This window comes from Lepisosteus oculatus, chromosome 5, assembly GCF_040954835.1.
Source record: "Lepisosteus oculatus isolate fLepOcu1 chromosome 5, fLepOcu1.hap2, whole genome shotgun sequence".
Taxonomy (NCBI): domain Eukaryota; kingdom Metazoa; phylum Chordata; class Actinopteri; order Semionotiformes; family Lepisosteidae; genus Lepisosteus; species Lepisosteus oculatus.
Window position 1 is genome coordinate 39,757,622 of NC_090700.1, and position 25,382 is coordinate 39,783,003.

The 25,382-nt window shown below is 44.8% G+C and overlaps 1 protein-coding gene and 1 long non-coding RNA gene across 5 annotated transcripts in view; one reads left to right on the forward strand and one right to left on the reverse strand.

The window, feature by feature from the left end:
- The window catches only part of ahcyl1 (adenosylhomocysteinase-like 1), a 39,693-nt gene that overhangs the window by 6,258 nt on the left and 8,053 nt on the right, over positions 1–25,382 (reverse strand). The window contains exons 1-14 of one of the 4 annotated variants that reach the window (XM_015342557.2): positions 22,455–22,593; positions 15,984–16,095; positions 14,801–14,944; positions 12,367–12,467; positions 10,657–10,759; positions 8,363–8,457; positions 7,509–7,615; positions 6,696–6,812; positions 5,999–6,062; positions 5,229–5,317; positions 4,255–4,325; positions 3,052–3,146; positions 2,471–2,569; positions 1,116–1,184 (exon numbers count right to left, since the gene is read on the reverse strand). In XM_015342557.2, coding sequence (XP_015198043.1) covers positions 1,116–1,184; positions 2,471–2,569; positions 3,052–3,146; positions 4,255–4,325; positions 5,229–5,317; positions 5,999–6,062; positions 6,696–6,812; positions 7,509–7,615; positions 8,363–8,457; positions 10,657–10,759; positions 12,367–12,467; positions 14,801–14,944; positions 15,984–16,095; positions 22,455–22,475 — 1,287 coding nt within the window. In that variant the 5' untranslated portion in view covers positions 22,476–22,593. Of the gene's footprint in view, positions 1–1,115; positions 1,185–2,470; positions 2,570–3,051; positions 3,147–4,254; positions 4,326–5,228; positions 5,318–5,998; positions 6,063–6,695; positions 6,813–7,508; positions 7,616–8,362; positions 8,458–10,656; positions 10,760–12,366; positions 12,468–14,800; positions 14,945–15,983; positions 16,096–20,591; positions 20,649–22,454; positions 22,594–25,382 lie in introns of those variants that run through there. The other 3 variants (XM_015342556.2, XM_015342555.2, XM_006628569.3) reach the window with 3 other exon arrangements.
- Positions 13,447–15,673, forward strand: LOC138239214 (uncharacterized). Its single transcript, XR_011189686.1, has 2 exons — positions 13,447–13,666; positions 14,669–15,673. It is a non-coding gene; the product is annotated as an uncharacterized lncRNA (long non-coding RNA).

Genomic DNA, 25,382 nt, shown 5'->3' on the forward strand with positions numbered 1-25,382 from the left:
GAGCAGAAGGGAGAGAGCTGGGTTAGTGGCCTGTACTCCTCGATGCTGATGTATTCTCTGGGACCCTTGGCAAAGGACACCCAGTCTGTCAGAGCGGGGAAAATACAGGCTGAGCCTCTCCTAAACTCAACTGCTCAGACTGTGCCGGTGTCCCTCCCTGCTGCTGGCTGTGCTGCTCCTGCCCTGTGCACTGCGGTGCTCTGTACTCCACAAGTAAAGCAGAGTTGTGCATTATGATTGGAAGCTGTTGTAAGTCTGGAAGGTGTGGGACTGCTGGTATTAGATTTCTTATTTAAGGGAAAAATGTTTGTTCAGTCTCTGAGTTTTTTTCAGCAGTGCAGCAGAGAGTGCACCTATGTCTCTGCTTCATATTGGGATTCAGACAGCAATGAAAAGAAAAAAACGAGTTCCCTGTAAAAGGATAACAAGGTCAGTGTCTGTCCAGATATGAAATACCTTGTTGTTGTTTCATATCACATGCAGAAACAGGCCCACAACCCTCTGTGAAGAGCTTTGGGATACCGCTGAAATGGCAGCACCTACTAATGCACACTGTGCATGAGTGTCAGCAACAGCTGTGTTGTGAATGTTCCCAAAAGCTGCCTACATTTTACACGGAGCTTTGTGGAAAATTATGCTGCTTAACTTATCAACGCATATTAATGGGCTCAGGACCAGATATTTAACCCTTTGCATTCAGAGCTCTTTTATATGGAGGTGGGGGTCAACTGGGCATGTGTTTCTGTGCTCTCTGTGTTTGATGGATGAGGCTGTGACTTCAGCATTTGGAATACTTTTATCACATCGCAATACCTTGTAACATGGCTCTAAGGGTGAGGCATGAAAAAGAACAGACCTCCAGTATATTCTGACTATGTGCTTTAGCACTGGGTTTAGATTAGCACTCTATATATTTTTTGCTGTAGGTACTTTTATTGCTAGAAACTGGATAATTTCAGGTCAAGGATAAGTTTTTCTATGAAGACACGAACAGGGAAAAGTGCCCATTACACACATGAGAAACAAATCCTTCAATTATAGCACCGCAAACCCATTAACAGGCAAAAATCACATCTGTACTTATTATCAGTACAAACTAAGGTAGATACACTTACCTGAGTAGTGGCTGTGATGGACAGAACAAATGTTGGAACTGTGGAGCAGCTAAGGTTTAAGAGACGGCCCTGAAAAAATTAAACATATTTTATTTTAAAAACTCAAAATCACGCAATGGCATTTCTCAGATACACAGTGCTCCACTCCCACAATCATAAACATTTTGCTGATTAAGAGGAGTTTTATGTATGAATCGACATAAGCTAATTTATACCAATAAAAGACAAAAAAGATATATTTCTGGCACGCTTATAATTTTGCTCACTCAGCTGAGGTGACACAGAAGTTCTTGGATAGCACAAATTATCTATTGAATTCACTCTCGTGTGGGACTTCTGGATTGTACTTAATGAACTAATAAAGCTATAAAATGTGAAAATCATAACTGTACAGTACAGGAGCATTTGAATGCTTGCAGTGTCCCAAGTCCTACTGCTCCAAAGATCATAAGGGTAAACCACAAGTGACGATATGTCTGAGAAAAGGAGGTACTTCAAATAAAGGCATCTTGCCTTCTTTTATGGAACTGTTGCATGAGATCCTCAGATCAATTAACTGCTAGTAAAAAACAGCTTGTGAGATGGGCTGAGTAGCTTCCTTGCCTTTGTAACTATTCAAATGTTCTGCTTTGATGTAATGGCTGGCATTTTCCTTGCCCTTCTCCTTGTGCAGGGCAGGTGTGGCTGTGTGCAGTTAATACAAGTAGGAATGGAAAGCTTCTGCCTTCTGTTCATCTAAGACTTCCACATGTCCAATAAATCGCTGTTTCTAATTCAAATGTATTTGGCTGATGCTTTAATTCACATGGAATTTATATTTGTACCCAATTCTATAACTGGGAATTTACTGGAGAAGCCTCAGCAAAGCATCTTACTCAAGGGTACAACAGCAGTTTCCACCCTCCAGTCTGAAATTACAACTTTCCAGCTACAATACCTGTATTTATAAAGAGCCTTTCATTGATAGCTCTGCACAATACAGTACATGTTCAGTGATAAAAGAAATCTGAGACCTAGTAGAGCAAGTTTTCTAGGTCTCTTTAACTCGTTACCAGCTTGATCCTTTAAAAGCAGAATTAAACTGTTCTCTACTTATAACTACTGAAATGGGACCCAAACAAAACATTTTTTTTTCTTTTTGTTATTTCTGTTGTGAATGAATGGCTGACTGTGACATCAGTTTGATACGATGCAGTTTTCCTTGTTTTCTGAACACTGTCAGGAGTCTGAAATCTGCATGACGTGGGGTTCCTGGTCCTACAATTCCCTAATTGGGGGGTGTTACAGGAGCTGGGTGAACTGGGACAAACTCTGCACCTCCTTCTACCCCTCCACTAGGGGGCCTCGCCTCATACCTCAGCTAGCAGCACCACTCTTTTGCCATCGGGCCAGATGACGTGATCCACCTGTGAGCGCACCCTCTCCCAGGTCAGCTCTGGGGTCCGGAGGCTGGCCTGCAAGAACAGAACCGTCAGGACCTCTGCAGCCTGCTCTGCATCAGCCGCGCACCATGCGGGGTGACGCTTCCTGACCTCTCACCTGTAGAGATACTGTCCTTTGTCATTTGGTTTAGAGCCAAGTTTTCAGTATTAAAGACAATAACATTACACAATTTTACAGTGTTTCAAAAGGAGGAATGGCTTTAAGAACTCCCAGCACACAGGAGTCTTATCTTCAAAGCGGGATGAAACAAGTCAAAGTTTTGCAATATAAAATGACCTTGTTCCCCCACACAGTTTAATTTTCGAGGCTTTGAAGAGTAAATGACATATGGAGTCTCTGTGTCAGAGGGATGCTGTCCAGCATGAGAAGGTCTCTAGCTCAGAGACTGAAATGAGCCTCAGGCCAGGTGTAAAGTCTGAATGAGAGCCTTTGCAGTAGTGTGCATAATATGCATAGTGGGCAGAGTCACTGCTGTCTTTGTAACTTTACTCACCACATCAATCTCGGTGTTGGAGTGCCCCATGTTGCACACAATACATCCATTCTTCATGCGGTCCAGCTGATCCCTGGTAACAACGTTTTTATTCCCTGAGGTGAGTACGGAAGAATGAGAGATTATGGAAGCAAGTCTGTTAAGGTAAACACAGATTTAATCCCATAATAAGCTTTTCCTGAACTGCTGTGATACATGCAACCACATCATAAAACCAAAAAATTGCAACACTCATCACAAATTGTGTAAGTGAGATCTATTTCTTCTTCAAAGGTTACAAAATGTCTTTTGACAAACCTACAATCACGCAAACACACATACAGTATGTACAGTATATTAAAGTACTTTTTGTTTATTTACAGAATGAGATTAATGTCAAAAGGACATCCTGGTGTGTTCAACAAAGTAAAAATAACACAAAATCAAAAGGAAAACAGTTAAAACACTACCGTATATTTCTCGTAAAACATTTCAGATTACTGCCTGAAAAAACGCAATATACAGTTTAAAATCCACTAAAAATTTAGACTTGAAAACTCTTAGAGCTTGTCAAATGTCACAAGGGAGAGAGCTCAAGATATTTGGGAACAGACACTTTAAGCTTGATCCCCAAGCAGCCTCCTTTTAGCTGACGCGATGACTAATAAGCCCTACTCAAAGGAAGCACCAGGGACCAGCAAGAAGGGTTTGGATTATGAAAGCACCTCAGACCATAGTTAGAAATGTAATATCTGCACAGGAGCAGGCGAGGGGCCAGTAAAGACAGCAAAGCAGCTGAGTAATGCGGCTCACAGTCTGAAATTAATCTGACAGCACCATTCTGAACGCCCTGCTGCACTGACAAGAGCTTTCCACAGGAGTCCAGCAAGTATAGAATAACAGCAGCCAAGTCCATAGAGTAGTCATGACCACAGAGCAAGCTCATCTGTGGAAGTGATCATCAGGGACACAGGAGGCGTGAAGCATTGTAAAGGTGAATGAAAACAGAACTTCATCACCTGGTTGATTTGAGACTACATTAAGTCCTGGAATTGCTCTAAGAACCCCTGACTTCAACACATGTGGTTTAACTGTCAATCAAATACGTTTCTCACCTTTAGTATACATTTTAAAACACGTGTCCTGGAATATTTATTTAGCATAAAAAATGACTGGTTTGCGAGGTGTGTCAGTGCGTGTTCTTGCTCTGTGGTCCTGAATTACCTGTACAGGTGATGACCACATCCACCTGGCGGATGACTTCATTCAGTTTGACCACTCTGAACCCGTCCATACTGCAACAAGACAGTGATTGAAAACTTAGCAAGAAATAGAAACCATAAATGTATCATTTTAAAATGCAGCAATCCTAATAAAGCTTCTGATCCCACTTGAAAGTTATGTTTTCAGATTTTCTGAATTTATGGATGAACAGAAAGTCTCCAAACACAATATCAGGGTGACTGTGGTAGGGATGCTTGTATTGAAGGTCAGCCTATCACACATTTCCCATTTAGAATCTTTTTGGAAAATCCTTTTGGAATTTTTCTGTTTTTAATCAGTCCACAGATGAGGCATTTTTAGTCAGGCAGAAAGAGGAGCATGCTGTCACTTCATTCTAGCTGCAGTTTTTTCATCATTTCAAAGAAGGCCAAAACAGTAAAACAGTTTCCTGCATGCATTTTCAGCATTATTGAATATATAGTATATGACTGCAGTCTGTAAGTCAATGCAGAAAACACACACAGCTAGCAGCCAGTCAACTGCATGTGTGTCACCAGCTGAAGAGGTCAGATAGTGCTATCCAAGATGTGAGAGAGGACCTTCTGAATTAAAATCTGGGACTATAAAAGAGCCTTGTTTGCCACAGCCATTCTCATGTACAGTACATGGAGATAGTCAACTGGATGGACTTGCAATGTCATTATGACCACCAGAACTGCTGCTCCCTTAATGGGTACATCTGAGTTAAAATACACATTTAGTTTTTTATCCCTGGGATAGATTTGGGGTTAGGGGACGTCTGACGGTTAAAGCTGAGGTTAAGATTAAGGTAAACCCTGAGGTTAGACTAAGGTTTGGCATTGGCATTAGGATCAATATAAGGGCTCAGGCTGGGGTTAAGGTAGCAGCAGTGCAGATGGTGAGCTCACAGCCTCCTAGTGCCCTGTCCGAGAGGGTACTGACACGCAGCTTACCAGGCCTGCAGGGCACAGATGGGATCGATCTCCGTGATGTAGACGATGGCCCCCAGAGCCTTCAGAGCGGCACAGCAGCCCTTCCCAACCTGCAACACACAGCCATGCCAAACTCCTGGGTGACACCAGGCAGCAATACTCAACCTCTTTAAGCTAAACTTGAGTTTGGTCAAGCAGCAAACAAGACTTGCTGAATTATCCATCTTACGTATTCATCATTCTTAGCCTCTGACTTACAGAAATACCTAGAAGCAACAGAGCAAAACATATGTACTGTGTTTTCCAAAATTTCCTAACGTGGTGTATGGGCACAAGATGTTAATAGCATTGTATACATTCCACACCCGAAAAGATTGGATTGCTAGTGACAAAAATTCCTGCCAAGATCTTTCTCATAAACAACATGGAGAAGATCACAGCTCTTTCTCATAAACAACATGGAGAAGATCACAGCTGTCTCAGAACTGAGCAATAACAAGAGGGCATTTCAAAGCTGTTACAGCAATCCAGATATAAATTAGTTTCTTGGCTTTGCAGCAGCTTTCTTCTAAAAGGAAAGAATCTGACAAAGTTGGATTGAAAACTCAGGATGAAGTGTTTTTAAACTGAGGACATGAAGCACTGTTTTGTTGGTGATTTAAAAAATTAAGTTCATTTCTTTGAGTTTTGTTTCTGGCTTTGGTTGTAAAAAGGTTTAAAATGAACTTTGGAGATAAAATGTATTATGAACATGTTTCATTATCCATGTTAACAGACACAAGGAAGCTCACCTCTCCATATCCACAGACAACAACTTGCTTTCCCCCAAACATCACATCTGTGGTCCTCTTCAAGCTATGAGACAAAAAACACTGTCAATGACCAAAACTCCTTAGTGAGGAATCAGTCACCCCTGTAGTGAGCCTATTGAGAGTTGGTTACCCCCTAGTGAGAAATCAGTCACCCCTATACTGAGGCTATCGAGAGCTGGTCACTCCCTAGTGAGGAATCAGTCTCTTTCTAGTGAGGCTATCGAGAGCTGATCACTCCCTAGTGAGGAAAGTCTCTTTCTAGTGAGGCTATCGAGAGCTGGTCACTCCCTAGTGAGGAAAGTCTCTTTCTAGTGAGGCTATCGTGAGCTGGTCACTCCCTAGTGAGGAAAGTCTCTTTCTAGTGAGGCTATCGAGAGCTGGGCACTCCCTAGTGAGGAATCAGTCTCTCTCTAGTGAGGCTCCTGAGAATCAGTCCCCTAGTGAGACATCTGGAATGTATCTTTTTCATAAAAAACCAACAGTGAGTGCCAACTGCTAAGGTCTTTCACTCAGTGTTTTCCCATCATGCATCTTTCCATCTGATGACATGAACAGACAGAAAAGAGTGGTGTATATATACCCTAGCCCACACTCCACTTCACTTTGTGTGATAAAAATCTCATTTTTGTTTTCAGAATAAAAGCGCTCTGTAATTGGAAGGAGAGCTGGCACTCACCCATCCAGAATGGACTCCCTGCAGCAGTAGAGGTTGTCAAACTTCTGCTTGGTAACGGAATCATTCACATTCATGGCCGGGACACACAGCTTGCCAGCCTTGGACAGCTGATACAGCCTGAAGAGATGCAACAGGTGAGTGGCACAACAGACAGGAATGTATAAGCATGCAATTACTTTTTTTTTCAAATCTTTAAATTTCTAGGCAAAACCTGCAAATAAAACTCAACAAACCAAGACCTCAAATCTGCCTTCTTTCCAAGCTATTCAGAAGCACCTTTGTAAACTGTGGCAAAAGCACTAAATTCAGACTAAATTGATTTTGTCTTGCCACAGCAGTGAGTCCTGTGTTGGTTGGGGAGGATGAGGATGAGCCAACATGCTCACCTGATCTGCCCATCAACGCCATTCATATACTGACAAGATGGAAGCCCTGCAGCACACGGCAGGAGGGTATACACCAACCTACCGCACAAGCAGCATGACCCCCGATCACATCAAGCCTGCAGGCACCTGGGAGCTGGCAGGGAAATCTCTGGTACACTAATCCCAACACTATCCCTGGTGGCCAAGAGTGTTCTGCTGTGACTCGAGACTCCAGGCGCAGTGAGCCACTCGCATGAGCCTGTCTCGAACCTGACACCCGAGAAACCTGGGACCACCACTCTCACACCTGACACCAGAGAGACCTGGGAGCCCCACTCTCATACCTGACACCTAAGCCAACTGGGAATCCTACTCTCAAACGGGGACGCTGGCTCAGCTGTTGCTTGGGAAGCTGACGTTCTTGCCTGCACCCGGCTGGCTGCCTCACCTGTGCACCCCAGTGACGCTCTCCTCCACAATCCCCCGGATCTTCTTGAAGACGTTGGGATATTTCTTGTATACCCAGTGAGTCAGGTCCCCGCCGTCGTCTAGGATCTGATGGCAGGAACAAAGACAGAAAAGACCAATTTCAGTCAAAAACTGTCCGGTTCCTGTTCCTCCTTCCACTTAGGCCTCAGGGTCCTGTCCTGGAACAGAGCATGGCGGAGACACACCTCGGGAAAGTCTGCTGCAGCAGAGGAGTGTGGGAAAGAAAAATCATGGCAAAGGTGTAAGAACCAAAGTGTGGTAAACATGCAAAATGAATGTAGTAATTTTATGAGGGACCAGAGGTTACTTCAAAGTGCACTACCCTGAAAAGCAAGGCCTGCGAGTGCACTGAGCAGGAGGAACAGGTTCTGCTGTTCACTGCACAGGCACACTCGAGTGTCAGAAGAGGAATGATGTAACTGAAGGGCCTCATTCACTGCAGCTGACTTTAGGGTTTGTATAGACTGGTCCAGCTAAGGGCAGAGGAACTGTCCCGGAGAGTTTCAGAGTTCTCTTGCCCCTCTGAGAAGTTTGATCCATTTTCCAAACAGCAGCTGAACTCTGACTCTTATCCGCAAAAGTGGCTGCAGAATGACATTATAGCTACTTTGAAAACTAAATTTAAAGGAAATTTAGCATTTGCATTGTTAGAAATATTCCTACTGATTACAAAATATAAGCTATTAACACTGTTTTTAGTAAGCAGGTTTTATAAAGTTACAGCTATCATTGGAACATGTTCCTGAATGTATTCCAATTAAATATTAAAATGTAGAGCATTTATAAAATATAAAATGGATAGAAGGTGTTTACCATGTTGGCCTGCCATCCCTCCATGTTCACACAGCGGTCTATGCACCACCAGAAGTCATCTTCTGATTCCCCCTTCCAGGCAAACACAGAGACCCCTGCGCAGGAAAAGGATTTCTTTAGTCCTGAACAGAGAAGGCTACAAGACGGCCTGATTCAGGTATTCAGTATCTTCTAGGGCCTGGACAAAGACATCCTAGTGGAACCTGAATCTTAAGACACGTGGAAACCAGAGCCAAGTGCATTTGTCTCATTTCTTCTTTGCACAAATGGCTGTGAGTGTCTGGAACAAGCTGAACAAGATCAATTACAGACTAGTGTAAGAGACCACATGCTCTCTTGTTCGTAGCCTTGAGAATTAAAACTTCTTAAAACTAATGAAGTTAATTATTCCTCAACCTCAATCCTGCTTATCAATCTTTACAAATCTGTACCGAAGGACACCTCCAGGCCCACTTCTGGCAATCACAAGCAAAAGTTCAGGCTTCCTGAAGATTAAACTGTTAAGTCCATAGACATAGCTCATCAAGATGTTGATATTTTGTTAATCTACTGACTAAACTATTGCATCTTTGTAATATTACATTATCTGTTATGAGAGTACTTTATAGATTTTAGTATTCTTGCAAGTTGCTACATTATCTTTGTAAGCTGCAGTATAACCTTTTTGTAGATATATTTATAATATCAGTATGTGCTTTTTAAAGATCCAGTTTTCTTAACTATTACTTGTGAAACTTTTTAAATAAACCTTTGTTACTGTAGGTCACCTTGGATAAAGATCTCTACCACGCACAGAATATATTAGTAATATTTTAGCATACATTACATTAGGTGTGCAAGTAGCTTCATTACATTTCTGTCTATCTGCTCAGAACTAAAGCAGTTCTCTCACCACTTTAAAAAGCATTTCGCCTGGGAGGGATTTTGTTATCTGCCAGGAAAGGCAACAATTGTATACACAGTGTAACTTTTTTCCATCTTTCTTTTTTATTAGAAAATATATCAAGAGAGATTTAACTTCAAAGCGTATGCATTCCAAGCCAAGCTTTGCAAACAAACCTCACAAGGAAATGAAATGTTTTGAAAGTGAAATTCTGTGCAACGATAAATAACAAGCAGGGAGATTTGCTGGAGATTTAATGTGTCGTACCTCTAACACACTGCCAGAGCTGAAAGAGACTGCTTCTGATATTTGCATTTACATTAAGAGCTCTCAGAACTACTCCAGCACATTATTTTTTGTTTCTAATGGCCTCTTAGAATAATGAGGGTGAGTCACTTCTCATGTTATAAAAAGCTATCACAGTGTGCTGGTGGAATAAAACCCATTAAATCAAGAAAGAAGCAGGATTCATGAACATTCCTGGCTTCCAGGGAACACAGTGTGTGCCACACACAACCAGTACATGATCGGAGGATCTGATCCAGATGTTTCTTGAAAAATAGCCAAGACATTGGCCTCCATAACATGGCTGGGTAGCTTGTTGCAGATCTCCACAATCCTTCATGTAAAGTGCCTCCTGATCTCACTTTGAAATGCCTTTCCACCACTTCAATTTCAATTGTTTCAATCATCAATTTCTTAAACTTGAAAACGAAGCACTGCAAAAAAGAAGGGGAAAAAAACAGCATCCGCAAAGCCTGAACAAGAACTGCTGTTCCTGGCTTCTTCCCATAAACCATGATCTGCGTCTTTAAAGACCTGCTCTGTCTGGGTTTCTGGGAGCATAAGACAGTGGCTAACCACTCAATTATTGAAATACCTGAATATTTGATCACTTTAAAGTCACCCAACCTAGAAATACAACATGCAGATGACCCAAGCTGTCAAGCAAAAAGTTTATTTAAATCTGCACGTAGAAAAAGATTTTTAAAAGCTGACTTCAAATCTATTTCATGTGTGCTATGACACACTGAAAAAGAAGCTTTTATCCCTTAACTGCCTTGTAGAAGCTAAATTTAGAGGAACAATCAATTTTCAATGCCGACGCTTCCTGGCAAAGGTCACACAAAGCTGCGACTCCATGTGACAAGAGGCAAGTAAACTGTTACACTCACAAAAAAAGGCAGGACAAGATTCTCCCATTTCCTCTGGGTCTTCTTCAAAAATCATATTTATGAGATAAATAAAACCAAAGAGTGTTGCAATGATTTCCAAAGTTGATACAGATCTCAGAATATGCAAACATCTTTACTCAAACGGTAGTGTAGATGATAAAATACATAGTCAAAAATCCAATAGTGATTTCGTTTAAATGGAGTCTCTCACTCTGGACCGAATCTCCCACTCTTACCAGCCTCTGAAAGTGCTGCTGCCACCTCATTCTGCGTGGAGTAGATATTACAGGCAGTCCAGCGACACTGAGCTCCCAGGGCCACCAGCGTTTCTATCAGGACCTGCAGGAACACAGGTTTTAAAGTTTCTACCTAGAACTTCTACTAATATAACGACCTGCTTGACAGGATGACAACTGCTGTTCAGTGCCATCCATCTGAATCAGAGCCCTACCTTCAGAGCCACCTGGACCAGACTGGAAGTAGTCAACACCGTCTATGATCGTCACCTGTACGTACTAACAATGAACTTGGTTGTCCATTATACCAGCACTATAAATGCATTTCTGATGCTCAAGACATTTCAATCCTATGAATATCCAAACAGCCTTTATACAGTATCAGCTGTGGTGCTCTTGGTGGAAAACCAGCAAAAGATTTAGAACTCCTACCTAAAGCCTGGGACAGAAGAGAAATGCACATACAAGTGGGATTCTCATGTGACTAGGCATATGAAAAACTAATCTGTGTTTTGATATAAGGAGAGAACAAGTAAGGAACTGTGGTGCATACTGCTTTCAATGAGCTTGTGAGCTTTGTTTCAGGAGAGACTGTGTTTGATCAAGGTGTGTCTTCTTTTCCTGCTTTATTCGAGCAGGTAGAAAGAGCACACGCACATCTTCTCTGTGCTTGTGCGCCTCCCTACACCATGAGAGCTGAACAGCAGTGTCCGATCAGCGAGCAAAGGGGCCATAGTCCTGGGCAGGGTGGGATGCAGAATGTTATTAAGAAACAGTAACTGCTTGCATAAGAACACTCTCCAAGTTACCCCACGGTTTAATAAGCAAGCCCCTGAGGAGAGCGAACAGCTATGTAATAAGTAAGCCCTGTAGTTAATTACTTCTCAGTTTAAGCAGCTTTGAAAGCCAGACCTCATGCTGTGTGGGCAGTGTGGGCAGTGCCTGAGTTCTTCTATGAAGCCACAGAAGCATTTTGTCTTTTAATTAAGAGTGAGCATGAGGGGTTTTTAACTTCCACACTGGTTACTCTGTGAGAGAGAGCCCTTCCCGTCGTTAGCCAAACAAACATAAACAGAGGAGGAAAAAATATTTTACTGCCACAACCGTTGGCTCTCAATTAAATTCCAATTCTTCTGTCATGGTGTAAAATAAAATTAGAATACAGGGCTAAAGCCCCCTTTGATACTTGAACTCTATTTGCTCCATCATTCAGCCTAAAACCATTGACCCTTGAACACCACCAATCCCAGCAACTTCAGCTCCAGAGGGAAAGCAGCTTCTGAAAACTTTCTCGTTTGCACATCAACAGCCAGCAATTCATTAGCTTTTTCACTAAACCTTTCTATCATCTACACCAGGCGATAAAATAAGACACATGCAGTATATTTTCGTATTTCAAGGTTTACAGTAAAAACTCTCTGCAGCGGTTGTGAACACAGAAGTCACGTGTGAAAAGGCACACGGAGAGAACTGTTGAACAGTATGGAGGACTGAACACGGGAAACGGTTCTGAACCGTGAAGAACCAGATCCTGACCTCCAGGTACTGGCTCGGTGGTCAGGACGAAGCTGGCTATTCATGCAGTAGCAGCTGTGCTGGGTGGGATCAGTCAGTCACAGACATCAGGAAAGCACTGGCACTCGCCATTTTGACATCTAAATTAAAGTGCTTCTGCCCCTCAGCTGGCAGAGACTCTGGTCTATCTCTTACCGCTGTCTGGGCGGTGATGTGAGTGCAGCCCACAATCTTGGCCCCAGCCAGTGGTTTCTCGCCCTGGGCTCTCTTCCTCAGGGAGACAAGGGCCGACATGTCTGCAGGAAAGAAAACTGAGGTCAGTGTCCACACTTCTCCATACGTCACACACACTTCTTCACTTCCCTGATCTCTCCCTACTATAAGACTACTGCTACACAGCAGTTTGGTTCAGTCCAGGAAGGAGAAGATGCCGAGCTTGACGAATGTCCAAAAAATGCACAATCATCCAATTGATGGAGCATGACTAAAAAGCCCACTGGCATGGTTTATGGGTCTGTTTAATGCAATAATTGTTAAAAACTGGTATGTGTTGCCACTGAAATGAAGAAATAAGTACATTATTAACTACATTAAGTAGATGAGAACTCAGAGATATCAGAGATTAAGCAGTAAAGCCACCAATTCAAGCCCCAGTCAGATCCAGATTATGCAAATTGCCCAACTGGCTGAATACTGCTGGTGTTTCTCCTGTAACATGTTGTGGAGCTTGCAATGTGTCCTAGAATGAACGTCATTCTCCCAGTTCGACCATCTTCCTCAATAAATGTTTTGTGTTCATGTTCAGTGCTCTTGCTGGATGATGACTCAAATCTGGGTTTCTCACAGTGCGGAAACAGATTTGTCTGGAACATACCCTGGACCACAGGGTGCTGGCCTGTCCTCATATTATTTCCAGTGATTCCCTGACTGCGGGGATGCAGGGTGGCAGTGGGGGTGCGGCTGCAGGGGGGCTCCCCCGTAGGTGCTGCACTGTGCTTCAGGGCTCCTGAGGTGGAAACATGGACCCCCACAGAGGGCCGGAAGAGGAGGCCGCCCGCCAGTCCCCCTTCTCACCTGCGCAGCTCAACAGCTGTAGCCTTACAGCAGAATCAGAAAACAACTGGGCAGTCTGATCTTAAAGTGGGTGGGCGCAAAATAAACAGGGACAAAACAGAACTGCCCGAGGACTCGATTTCGGGCAGTCTGGCCTGGCTGGAGTTACCCAGGAGTCATCTGCAGTCGTCTGCACGCACTGGGGCACAGGGCCGTCAGCGGTGTCGAGTCACGGCCTGCCAACTCCGCGATAATCCTCCTCACCGCTCTTGGCCATTTGCTCAGAGAGAAAGGTCAGTGCACAGAACAATCTGTCCAGCACAAGAACGCCCAGGAACACGGCTGTACAGGACCTGCTGAGTGAAACCGAACGCGCCACCCCCGTTCTGGACACAGGAACAAGAGCACCTGGCGGAGGGATCCGTGGGCAGCATTTCAAAGTGTGAGTGTGTGCGCGCTGGTGAATAATCAACCTGATGAGCACAGCAATAAGGTCTGTGGGAGAGAACCTCACATCCCTGTGGAACATGAGCCTGTCTGATATCTGGGCTGAGCGCACAGCCTGGGCCGAGTGTCAGGTTTCGCTACGGATTCTAACTATTCTACAATAAACGGAGGGTGTGAGGTGACTGTAACCTAATCACTTGCAAGGCACTGAGACTGATTTTTTGAAAATACAAGGGATCAAATTTCAGCTTTCTAAGGCACGTGCTAATCTCCCCAAAACATCCCTGCATGTTCTACCAGCCTCAACCAATTCAAGGTCGCGGGGGGGCCAGAGCCTATCTCAGAAAGCAATGGGTTAATGACACAAAACATTCTTTTGTAAAAATAAAAATATTACTATTGGTCACAATAGCACCAATTAGTTATTCAGAAGATACATTTCTCCCACGTGACCTATGCATACAAGGCAGTGTGGTGTGTTGTGTGAATTACCCAGCTCGAGGAGTTTCGGTAACAAATGAAACTTGGTGGCTGAGGACCTGAGAGTGACAAGTCCTACACCTCACCCACTAAAGCATCTCACCTCCCAGTCCCAGCTTGTAGGGCAGGGGTGGGTAAACTTTTTTGATCCAAGGGCCACATCAAATTTTGAAACTGTATAGTGGGCCACTTCAGGCTGCTGTTAGCCTATGCCCTATATACATTTAGAATCCAACATAGGCTTATTAGTTCAAGGTTAACGATAACCTGAGAGAAAAAAATAAAATAAAAATTGAATGAAACTTGACGTTCATCTCACAAGCCAAGTCTTCACCGATTACCTCGACCCAACGGGTAACTGCTCTGCGTGATAAACTGACTTTCCTTACAAATTAAACAAATAGCTTTTGTTCCAACCAAAAAGTATTTTGCAGTCCATTCTTTGTTGAACACTCTGCATTCACTTTTCATTTTTTGCTTCTTCAATCCACTCATTTTGGCGCTGGTTCTCTCACAGTACGATGGACCCACTCTAACTGGTGAACCATGAGTGAAGAGGAGGCTGCAGTCTGTGGTCCTGTTGCGTGTTTCATTGCTGTCCCAGCAGGCACCACTCTATCAAAAGGCAGCAGCCGGAGCCCCCACTCACCTTGCTCTGCGATCTCGATCTCCCGGCGGCCAAACTCGGACTGCTTGATGTTCTTCACACAGAAGTCACTGCTGCCTTTGGAGTTGGTCTGCACTTTGTCTCTGGGGGAGGTCTCATCATCGGAGCTATCTGTGTAGGAAGCGGCTGGGGGCAGAGGTCAGAGAGCACGATGGGGTCAGTCCCCTGACGGCAGCACAGACTTCACCGCTAAACACCCCCCTTTCACCCTGTCCCCCTGTCCCCCAGTCACGGAGTGTGTGAGCAACACAACCTGCAGCTATGATGCAGTGTCAAACATAATCACAGCAGGAATACCAACCAGAATTAAGTATTAAGGTTATTATAGGTTTTAAATGTTTAAATACTTATAGAATCATGCATTGTCTTTCGTAGTAATTACCTGTTTACTTCTTTCTTTTTGTTTCTGGTTTTGAATGTGTAGAGATGTGCCATAATGATAGGCTTTGAAGGAACATAAGTTAATACTGCTTAATGACAAGACGGGCCAGGGAATGCCAGAAAGAAATAAGCCATGTCAGTGAATCCTTTCTACTAAGTGGAAACCATAGCTCCTTGAAAAACAAAGCAAAAACCTCTAGAATAATCTAATATCCAAAAGAAATTGAAACTGTCAGTGTAGATCCTTCAACTACTGTAGCAACCTAAATGAGTTACAGAACACTTTTCAAATTCATGGTGTTGTGTTCTTCTGTGCGGAATGAAAACGAGGTATGTGGGGTGAACAATGGATTACAGGTGGGATGTGCTCCGTCTAGGGCCATGTCTAGCACTACCCACAAGGCAGTATTTTTGAGGTGTTTAACTCATGTGCAATGTAACAACAGAAACAAATTAAATTGAAAAAACCTACAACTACAGTACATGAATTCTTTTCAGTCTGTAAAACATGGCAAGCAAAAAAGGACTGAAAGATCTCTTAAGCTCTCAGTCGAGCACAGGAAGCAAACTGGAGCTCAGGGTGAAAGTGGCAGGGAGAGGAGGTGCCCCTGCAGCCCTCAGAGAGCAGGCAGATCAGTTCACACGTGACGCCAAGCCTGTGGGAACTCCGCGGGACAGACGTAACCTTCCTGGAAAGCTCCCAGACTGATTCCAGCCAGGGTGGCCGATTGTGTGTGTGCCTGTGTGTGCTGTGCTGCGTCTGGACGGGGGTGGTTCGGAGCACCTGAGCTGTAGCTGTCGGTGGACGACTGCGAGATGGATCGGGACAGGGATCGCCGGCCGGCCTTGGTGGGAAACCGGCTGAACTCCTGCTTCTCCTCGGCAAACTGGATTTGCTGGGAAAGAGACGAAATAAACACACACAGACGAGAAAGGGGAGAGAAAACAGAAGAAGATTTATTGAGGGGTTATGTTTTTTTCCATGTAAAAACAGATGTGCAGCTCAGCCAAGGTCAAGCAAATGTATGCTCTTAAAGCGTAACAGAAAAGCTAGTCTCCCATGAGATGGACCCTCTTAACCAAAAAAGCCCTCTCCTTACATGTTGGTTCAAAAACTTATTAGATGACAATTTGCTTACCTATTCAAAAAACTGCCTTATAAACCAGACTTTATTTTTGTTGGTTAAACTCAGACTTGACAGAAAGAGAGATGAAGTGACAGCAGCTCAGTTTGTTCTGTTTCTAGGTCTGATCCTTAACACCCTCTCAGTCGAACTGCATTTCGACTCTTGAGCATTCTGCTTCGCAGGGAACTGAACACATCTCATCGCAGCCCACTGATCTCCGCAGAAAGAACAACTTAAATGTACAAATGAATATAGCTGTAAAGGATGTTTTATGCAAAAAAAAAGATTCAAATTCCTCCACTTTCAACCAGTACATTTACAACAAAGGATTGTTATAGTGCCTCTTGGGATGGATCATCACACATCTTTAAACGTGCTTTCCTGTGAAAGACCAAATAAATCACTGGGGAACAGGGGAAAGGGGTCCATTTATCCAAAGCTAGTTAGCTAGAGCTTAGGGTCATATTTAAAGGTTTGTATTTTAGGCATAGGAATGAGTGGTACAGGCAAGACTGTACTGGGGCTACAGTAGCTCACTGGGCAGAACTGAGAGAGTAAAAGGGAAGTACAATTCATACAGCACTGATGCTGTTTCAGAAAACTCTCTTTTAAGTTTTAAGTCTCAGACACCCCACATTGCTGGGTCTGTTTGATATTAATCTCTATAAGGACTGGAAGAAATAGAAAACAATATCTCCCAGTGTGTTGCAAAAAATATGCATTTGAATTTAGCTAAATGTTCAGAATATTCCAGTCTTTGGCATACTGTACCTTAGCTGTAGACCACAGATCACTGTTTCCCTGATTTTCTCTGTGTGGCTGACAGCTCTGATTTCAACACAACCCGGGGATCATGACTTAATGGTGAGATCTGAAAACTCATCTATCCAACCCCTGTTTATTATCCTATTTCAGGTCTGGGTTGTGCGAAGCAAACCAAGAGAAAACCTCCTCTTCCTCACCCTTTCGAGGGAAGACTCCCTCCTGTCCGCTGACGCAGCCCGAGCCGCGCGGTGCAGGAAAACCAAGCAGGGGAGGGGGGCCGGGGATTATAGTGTATCCGGAGTTATCGGTTTTACTGGGCCTTGGCCACACACAGCCGCTTATCAGTGCGCGCTAAAAATATCAAAATATTACCCGGCCGACACAAGCCGATTACTGTTCAAAGGGCTTATGCAACTCTAACCTTTAGAGGGAAAAGGCAACACAACAAACAAAGTTCTGCGTCATGGGAGGGAGCTAAAAATACCTCCGGGGCCCCCGGGGAACCTCGGCAAGCCGGGAGCACAGCCGGAGGATTAACCGGGAGCCCCTTAAAGGCTTCGGCACGCAGATCAGGCTGCCCGCTGACCACAGCGAGAGAGAGGGAGAGAGAGCTGGGGACCTCTCCACCCCCCAGCCTCGTGTCCACCCTGCCTGCCCACTGCAGCGCGATTCAAGACCAAGGATGGCCCTGCTGCTTGCCACACAGGTGCTGTGATATGGAGCGAGTGCACTCACTCCCTCTGTGTCCCTCTGCCCTCAGACTCAGACACCGGACCCCTCTGGTGTTTCGGAATAGGGAAGGCCTATTTGTGCATGGACGATGGACAGCCACATGAAGGAGAATTAAAAGTCTTCTTCAGCAGTTCTGTTGCTCTCGTTTGCAGAACATTCCTAATTTCATGTGTACATTTCTCAAGACAAATAAGGGAAGATTATATAAATGGACTGTATCACTAACACAAGCCTAATATACTTTCGGCTGTGCCGATATAACCACACTTAATAAATAAAAATATCCTGTTGTCTCAACAGCCTTTAAAGCTGCCCTGTGAGGGAGGAAACTGGCCACCAAAGGTCACAACAATATCTGCAGCGTAAATGGAAAGGTTCTGTGCAGCAGGTGAAATTATAATCTGTGGATCTAAGCAGGATTGCAGGTCATTAGACAATAAAGCACTTAGCTGTAGGACAAAGAACGCCACTCCCAATTAACTGTGCAGTCTTGAAGCACTTATTTACAGCTCACAAGCAGGGTTTTGCCTATTTTTTAATATATATTTTTTTGCATAAAAGTGCTATTGATTTAACTTAACAATATAACACATAATAATCACACATTAACAAATAAACATTATCAACCCTCCCAAAACTAGGGGAATGTTTTACCTTTATCTACTGTATTGATTTCTTGTTATTCACACACTAAAAAACATCTCTGCCACAAAATTAGCAAAGAGACTGCACCTAGTCCGCTGGAATCTGCCAGCATTAACTGTTCCATCTGTCTGAAGGTACATCTCAGATTCCTGCACAGGAGACAGTCTGGAATTCTGCCACTTAATTTCCTCAAGGAGAGCAAGCTCTGCATGAAAGTTGGGGGTGGAGGGGTCAGAGAGGACGGAGAAGAGACTGTAGGTAACTGTATTTACTGCCAAATGCAAGTCAGCAAAAAATCTACAGATAAAACATAAGGCAGCAGTAGTTTTGGGGAACAAAAACAGAGGGTGTGTGCACGAGGAGTGCGTGCATGTGCGTGTGTGAAGTGCGTGCACAAGGAGTGCATGCATGTGCGTGTGTGAAGTGTGTGCACGAGGAGTGCGTGCATGTGCAAAGTGAATTGTGTCCACGAGGAGTGTGCGCACGTGCATGTGTGAAGTGTGTGCACAAGGAGTACGTGCATGTGCGTGTGTGCACGAGGAGTGCGTGTATGTGCGTGTGTAAAGTGTGTGCACAAGGAGAGCGTGCATCTGTGTGTGTGAAATGTGTGCACGAGGAGTGCATGCATGTGCGTGTGTGAAGTGAAGTGTGTTCACGAGGAGTGCGTGCATGTGCGTGTGTGAAGTGTGTTCACGAGGAGTGCGTGCATGTGCGTGTGTGAAGTGTGTGCACGAGGACTGCGTGCATGTGCGTGTGTGAAGTGTGTTCACGAGGAGTGCGTGCATGTGCGTGTGTAAAGTGTGTGCACGAGGAGAGTGTGCATCTGTGTGTGTGAAATGTGTGCACGAGGAGTGCGTGCATGTGCGTGTGTGAAGTGAAGTGTGTACACGAGGAGATGAGTGCGTGCATGAAGTGCATGGTTCATGGTTTCTGACATGCCTGCATGAGTGTGTCATCGCAATATCAAGTGGACACAGAATTTGGGAAAAGCTCCAACAAAAGCATTTTTTATAAACCAAAATTAATTTTGTTTTAAAATTTAGCAGCGCTGTAAATATTAGCTATAAATATTGATCATTTTAATGGTCATTCTAATGGAGTTTAATTTGAAAGACAATTGAAATAGTAAATAAAATGAGTGTGAGTGTCAGTAGGACATGTGAAATCCTAAAAAAGGTAGGGAGCTTTCCTCGCACCAATTAACTACTACCCAATAGGTTAGATGAGCTGATTGGCCTCCTCTTGTTTGTAACCGTTTTTTTGTTCTAGGCGAACAACCACTGTCTTGTCCAAGAACTGGCTAGGTGCCCTCAGTGCTATTCACAGCTTCCTTGAGCGTTCATTTCACTACAGTGCAGCTGTATCCAATTGTGAATCCACAATTCCAAACAGAGACCTGGAGCAGCAGTGGCACCAATAACACAAGTGGAACACAACACCAAAAGAACACAAAAACAAGCACCAACAAAAATATAGGCAAAAATTCTCCCGGATCCGACAATGTGGAAGGGCTGTGGGAAGATCATGTTGGGTCTGTTTGTAAATGGGTGCTTGTTCCTTCTCAATATGTAAGAAAAAATCAGGAAAAGCTAACGAAGTCCACTGGAGCCCTTCTGGAATAAAATAAAGTAAGCCTGATAAAAGTTAAATCTACCACTAGGTTAAAAAACCATGACGATGAGTGAGTGATGATTTGAAAGCGTGTAGTGTATTGTTAAGCTCTTTATTGTTAAGAATATTAAATGAGATGGAGCTCTTGGGCACAGGTATTTGTGGCGACATACATTTTTTCTCAACCAAAAGATGTAGAAAGCTGTTTTCCGTGTCCAGGTCGTGGTTAATTCCCCCAGGAGGATGCTATGCCTCGCACTCTCGCAACACTTCAAAAGTAGTTGTTTAATAAATATTCTTTTGCTCAGCTGGTATTTGCCAGGGTTGTGCCTTTCACTTGACCGGACACATACAGTATGGGATTGACCCAGCTTGTGACCTCACTGCTTGATATAAACTAAACCTGTTAAAGAGCCCTCAACACCCGGATTGTGTGCAGCATTGAGCACACACCAGCGCACCGATTGTGTTGGTTCAAGAAATTAGCAGCCAGGACTGGATGAAGCACTTACTGTATTAACAGGGCCAAGGTTTTCAGAGGAAGCATTTTCCATTTATCAAAGTCTGTGGCCATCAAGAGTGTTAACAAAAAGAGGGGTCGATTTTACCTAGGAGCGAACATAAAAAGTTGAGATCACAGATAAAGCCACATTTTGGGAAAGCGTGGACGACATGAATTCATTTGCATTAATTCCATCCTTCTGAATTCGTTTGCAGTCTAGGGCCGACGCCAGCCCGTTCTGCTTGGAAAGTGAGTGCGCTTGGCACCTCAGCTCAGCAGCTCAATGGGTACAGTAAGGCACTGAAGGAAACACGTAGGCTGGCAAGGATACACTTCGATCCAAAACACCAGGCCGTCAGTACAGTGTGTTCCTGTTCCCTCTCCTCTCTCTCTCCCTCGGCTGGCCTCTGCGCTCCCCTGTCAAGCATGCGAATGAAGTTCGCCATCAGCGCCTGCTGAGGGCGGAGAAATGCAGGCAAAGCAAATGAGGCAGCAGAGACACAGAGCCATCTTTATCAGCCTCAGCCACTCGTCAGGTCACCACAACCTGAAGATATGGTGCAACAAGGCTTTTCCAGAAAGTGTATCAGTACAGTAAGTCTGGAAGCAGAAAAACAAGCACCAGGATGCTTCACGCTGATGTGCTGCATCACGGGGGGGTCACTGCAATTGTAAATGGAAGAGGACTCCGTGCTTGATCGGGGAAGGTCAGAGATTTACAGTGCTTGATCTTAAAAAAGGGTACTGATTGACCTCTGGCACGCACCAAGGTCATTCAGGTGGCATAGCCTGTACGTGTGCTCTGAGACTGTGCCCAACAGAGAGCGAAACCACGAACGAACCTGACTCTTTGTAACTTATCAGAGTTTTCATCGGTAAGGCAACCTTCATCCGTGTGATGAGTACACAAAACCACCGGCCTTGTGTTCTTCTTCTTTTCGGTCCAGAAATAGTCACCGCTTGTTCCTGAAACAGCTTCCATCCACTCAGAGGTCACCCTCGGTGGGGTTCGGCAGCGCCCCCGGCCCACGGTGGGGTTCGGCAGCAGAAGTTAAAGTGCGATGGCTGGTTCCTGGGGGATGAAGCTCTAAAAGAAGACGCTTGTTCCCCATGTGCATGTGCTCTTCTCCTGGAGGAGAGCGAAAGACCCCCCTTCCAGATTCTACGTCTGTAGCAAAGGTGTTGCTTATATTCCCTGGAATGGTGCCAAGCTCTGCTTCCAGATTTCAACACCTCTTATTTGATAGAAAGTTGCCAGGAACAGCATATATTTAATAATAGATACAGAACAAACAGAAAAATCATCAACTAAAAAGCTCTCTTTCGTGATGCGGGTAATTTCATGTGGGCATGTATTAACAGCTACTGGCCTCTTTAGCGATAAAGCACAGACGCCTTAATCTGGCAGCGCTGGCCCTGAACACTCCACCACACAGGCAGGAGAGACAGGAGACAGAGGAGCCCCCTTCCAGAGCAGACCGCGAGCACACAAGTCCAGGCAACCCAGCCCGTGAACAGAAACCCTAACTCCATACAAAAACAGCAACCAAACCAAAATGTTTTCATATTTGTTTAGTTTAAAACACAGGTTTTTCCTAAAATCTACCTAGACAGCTTCTTTGTTTTACAATTATTCCATACCTCCAGGAAGATGTTATTACCTGCAAAGGGATCTCTTAAGCCACACTATTATATAAACTACAAATAAAAAAGCAGCTTTACTTTTTCCAACAAGACAATTTCCTCTTCTGAATAGACCTTTTTTTCTGGTCAAACAGTAATACTCTAAGAATCGGCGAATAGAACTGGCTGAACAGTCAAAAGCTGCGTCTACACATACATGCAGTATATCACAGGAGAGACCCAAACTCACCCTGTCATGCCTGTGTGCCATCTTTCAAAGTAATGGATCACTCAGCCCACTGCAGCCAAGCCAGCCTCAAGCACGGCTTTTACATCCAGCACATTCTCTCAAGGAGTTTCCTGGTCCCGGGGAAACAGGACTGCTCCGGAGCCTGCAAAACACCCCCTCACCCCTCCCTCTGCCCCTCCCCACTGCTGCCCGAGCTTCCCGCACAAACCGCTTTTCATTTATTCAGGAAATTCACCCCCCCACTGAACCCTGGCCCTCGCCTTACTCTGAGCTGGGGGGACAAACTGGCTCAGGCGCCGCTGCTGTCTGCAAGCATGAGGCCAGCGGGCAGATCAAGAAGGCCTGCGCAGCCGTGCCCCCACCTCCACGAGCAGAAAGGCCTTCTCGACCACTACGGCTCCCAGCACAGCCTGCAACCACGTCCCTTCGGGAAAATACCCCGCCCCACGCTGCTCTGGGGCCGTGCCGCAGGTAGGGGCGTGGCAGCGTTGCCCGCATCCCTCTCCCTGCCACCCGTCAACAAACACGAGCGGCGGCACGATCCACTGCACAGTGCGTACAAAACAGACCGGGGCCCCGCGACCCTCCGGGCTTCTGGAAAAACCCGGCCATGTCCTGTGTTTCAATAACACACCACGGCATTCATCCTGTGAGGGGAGGGGGGAGATGTCCGAATCGAAAGGGTAGCAATTAACCTTGGCCCACTTAGACACACCGATCCAGCAGCGAAGCCCCAGCGCCACCATGATGCTGCAGGTGCTACATGTTAAGCACAGCTCAGGCCTCACTCACAACTGTCTCTCATGTGAGGTCACCAGTGTCAGATTTTACTAACATCACACAGCTCTCTGAAGAAAAGGTCTGGTCTGCTACTACTTTCCAATCCTTCTGCTTTGAAGAGGATAGTCCATGCCCAGGGAACATATCTTTCTCCAAACGTTGCAGAGACGTCCAAATGGAAAGCTACACTACGGAGAAGACGGTAACGCTGCCTTCTTTCAATTGCGCAGTTGTATCACTCTGTAGCCAACAGGAGGGTTACACTTGAAAATCACCTCTGAAGGTTGAAGAATTCAACAAAAAAAGACACTGCTTTTAAAATGATCTGTATCTTCATCTGTCATCTGTACCCTAAGAGGAAAGTCATGTGAAGATGAACTAGATCTCATTTTATGGAACAGTTAAGCAGAATCTTTATTCTGGAGTCCGGGGGCCCTTCTCCCTTTTGCGTACCGTAAATTCTATGTTTTTTTTAACCTAAATCTCAAGGGTCTCTCAATGAACGAGCTACGGTAGAGATGGAGATAAACCTGCCTGGAATCTTTGCAGCCTTTCTTTTTCTACCATGTATACATTACCATTTACACCGCTGTCCTTTACTGTACTTCTTTCTCGGCTTTGCCATCATTTCATTCTGCTTTACTGGATTTGTGTCTGCTTTTCTGGTGGTGTAGCATGGTGAAACGTTTGCTGTGTTTGCACCTCTCCCACAGAAATGAGTACAGTTTACCATAACATGGAGCACTGCTGTTCTGGATGGGCTGCCTTGGCACAGATTATATTTGCATCTGAAGGGCTCAGCACGGAAACAACTTGTGCTATAACAGTTCTCACGCTTTTGGGAGACCTTGGACTCTGTACTGACCAGGCATCTCTGGAAGCAAAGCAAAACTTCCCATCTCCAGCCCAACACTGCAGTTTTGCATAGTTTCCCTTCTCGCTCAGGGGTAGCTGCTCTACCTTGAACAAGGAGTTGTAGTGTCTGGAACAACAGTGCCTTGCCATGTTGTTCGAAGCAGGTTTCCTAGTTACCTCCGAGAAACACCTGAGATCAGCGAGTTGTGAGTGTATAATGGCGTTAAGAGAGGCACACTGTATACCAGTCAAACTTCGTAAGTGTGAAATGCCTGGTTCTCATGATCACAGTCATGTGACAGGGTGAGCTCCAGTGTCCACTTTGGACAGGTGCGGTGGCGCTGTTCAGACTCTGTTCAGCTTTGACCACTCTCATGAGCCGAGGCAAAACCCCAGCGTGCTCTGTGGCCGCAAGACCATGCACCAACTGAGCTCTGGTTCCGTTCTAAATATTTTTTAATTAAGTAACTTACTGACTGCAATTTCTCCATGGAAGGGAGATTAAACCTGCCTGCCTAAACAGCATCTAGACTGTGACATGACATGACTTGGTGCAAGATTTGAAGAATGACACAAACTGTGGTAATTGAAAAAACAGTGGGCTGCGTGTTCCTTAATTCTACAGCCAAGGTAATAGTGTAATGATTTCTTACACTGTAAGCTTTCTTCCAACTGTTCTTCCTTATTTTTATCACAAGAGGCAAAAAAATTATAGGGTGTTTTTTTTCCCCACGGTGGTCCAGACACCATCTCTCTGAGACCAGCATGATTCAAGAATAGTTTTGGACCACAGCCCAGACTTTAGCACAAAAAAACCTTACGTTTACTGTCATAAGAGAACAAAGCAGGGAAAAAATATATATTTCTCTCAACCAGTATCAGATTCCACTCCTGTCCTAGAACAGAGCAGATGTTAATGTCGCGGGTTTTAAAAGCTAGGCCTCACTGTCGCTGCCCCCCTGCCCCCACCAGGATTACATCAACTGTACGCATCTGTGATCACATTCAGGCAGGTGGACACCTCCCTGGAGAGCAGGCCAGAGCAAAGCGCAGGCTGAGGATAACATCGTGGCAATAAGCGTCGCACATCTTCAGACCAAGATTCTCCTTGGCGAGGAGAGGAGCTGAGCAAAGACCAAACAAGGGAGGTAAGGTGTTGGCAGCACCCTCGCCTCACAGCTCTCCACCTCTGGGTGAGATTCTGGCCTTGGGTGTCAGTCTCTGTGGAGTCGGCATGTTTTCCATGGGTTTGTAAGGCTTGTCTCTGGGTGCTCCAGTTCTCTCAAGTCACCT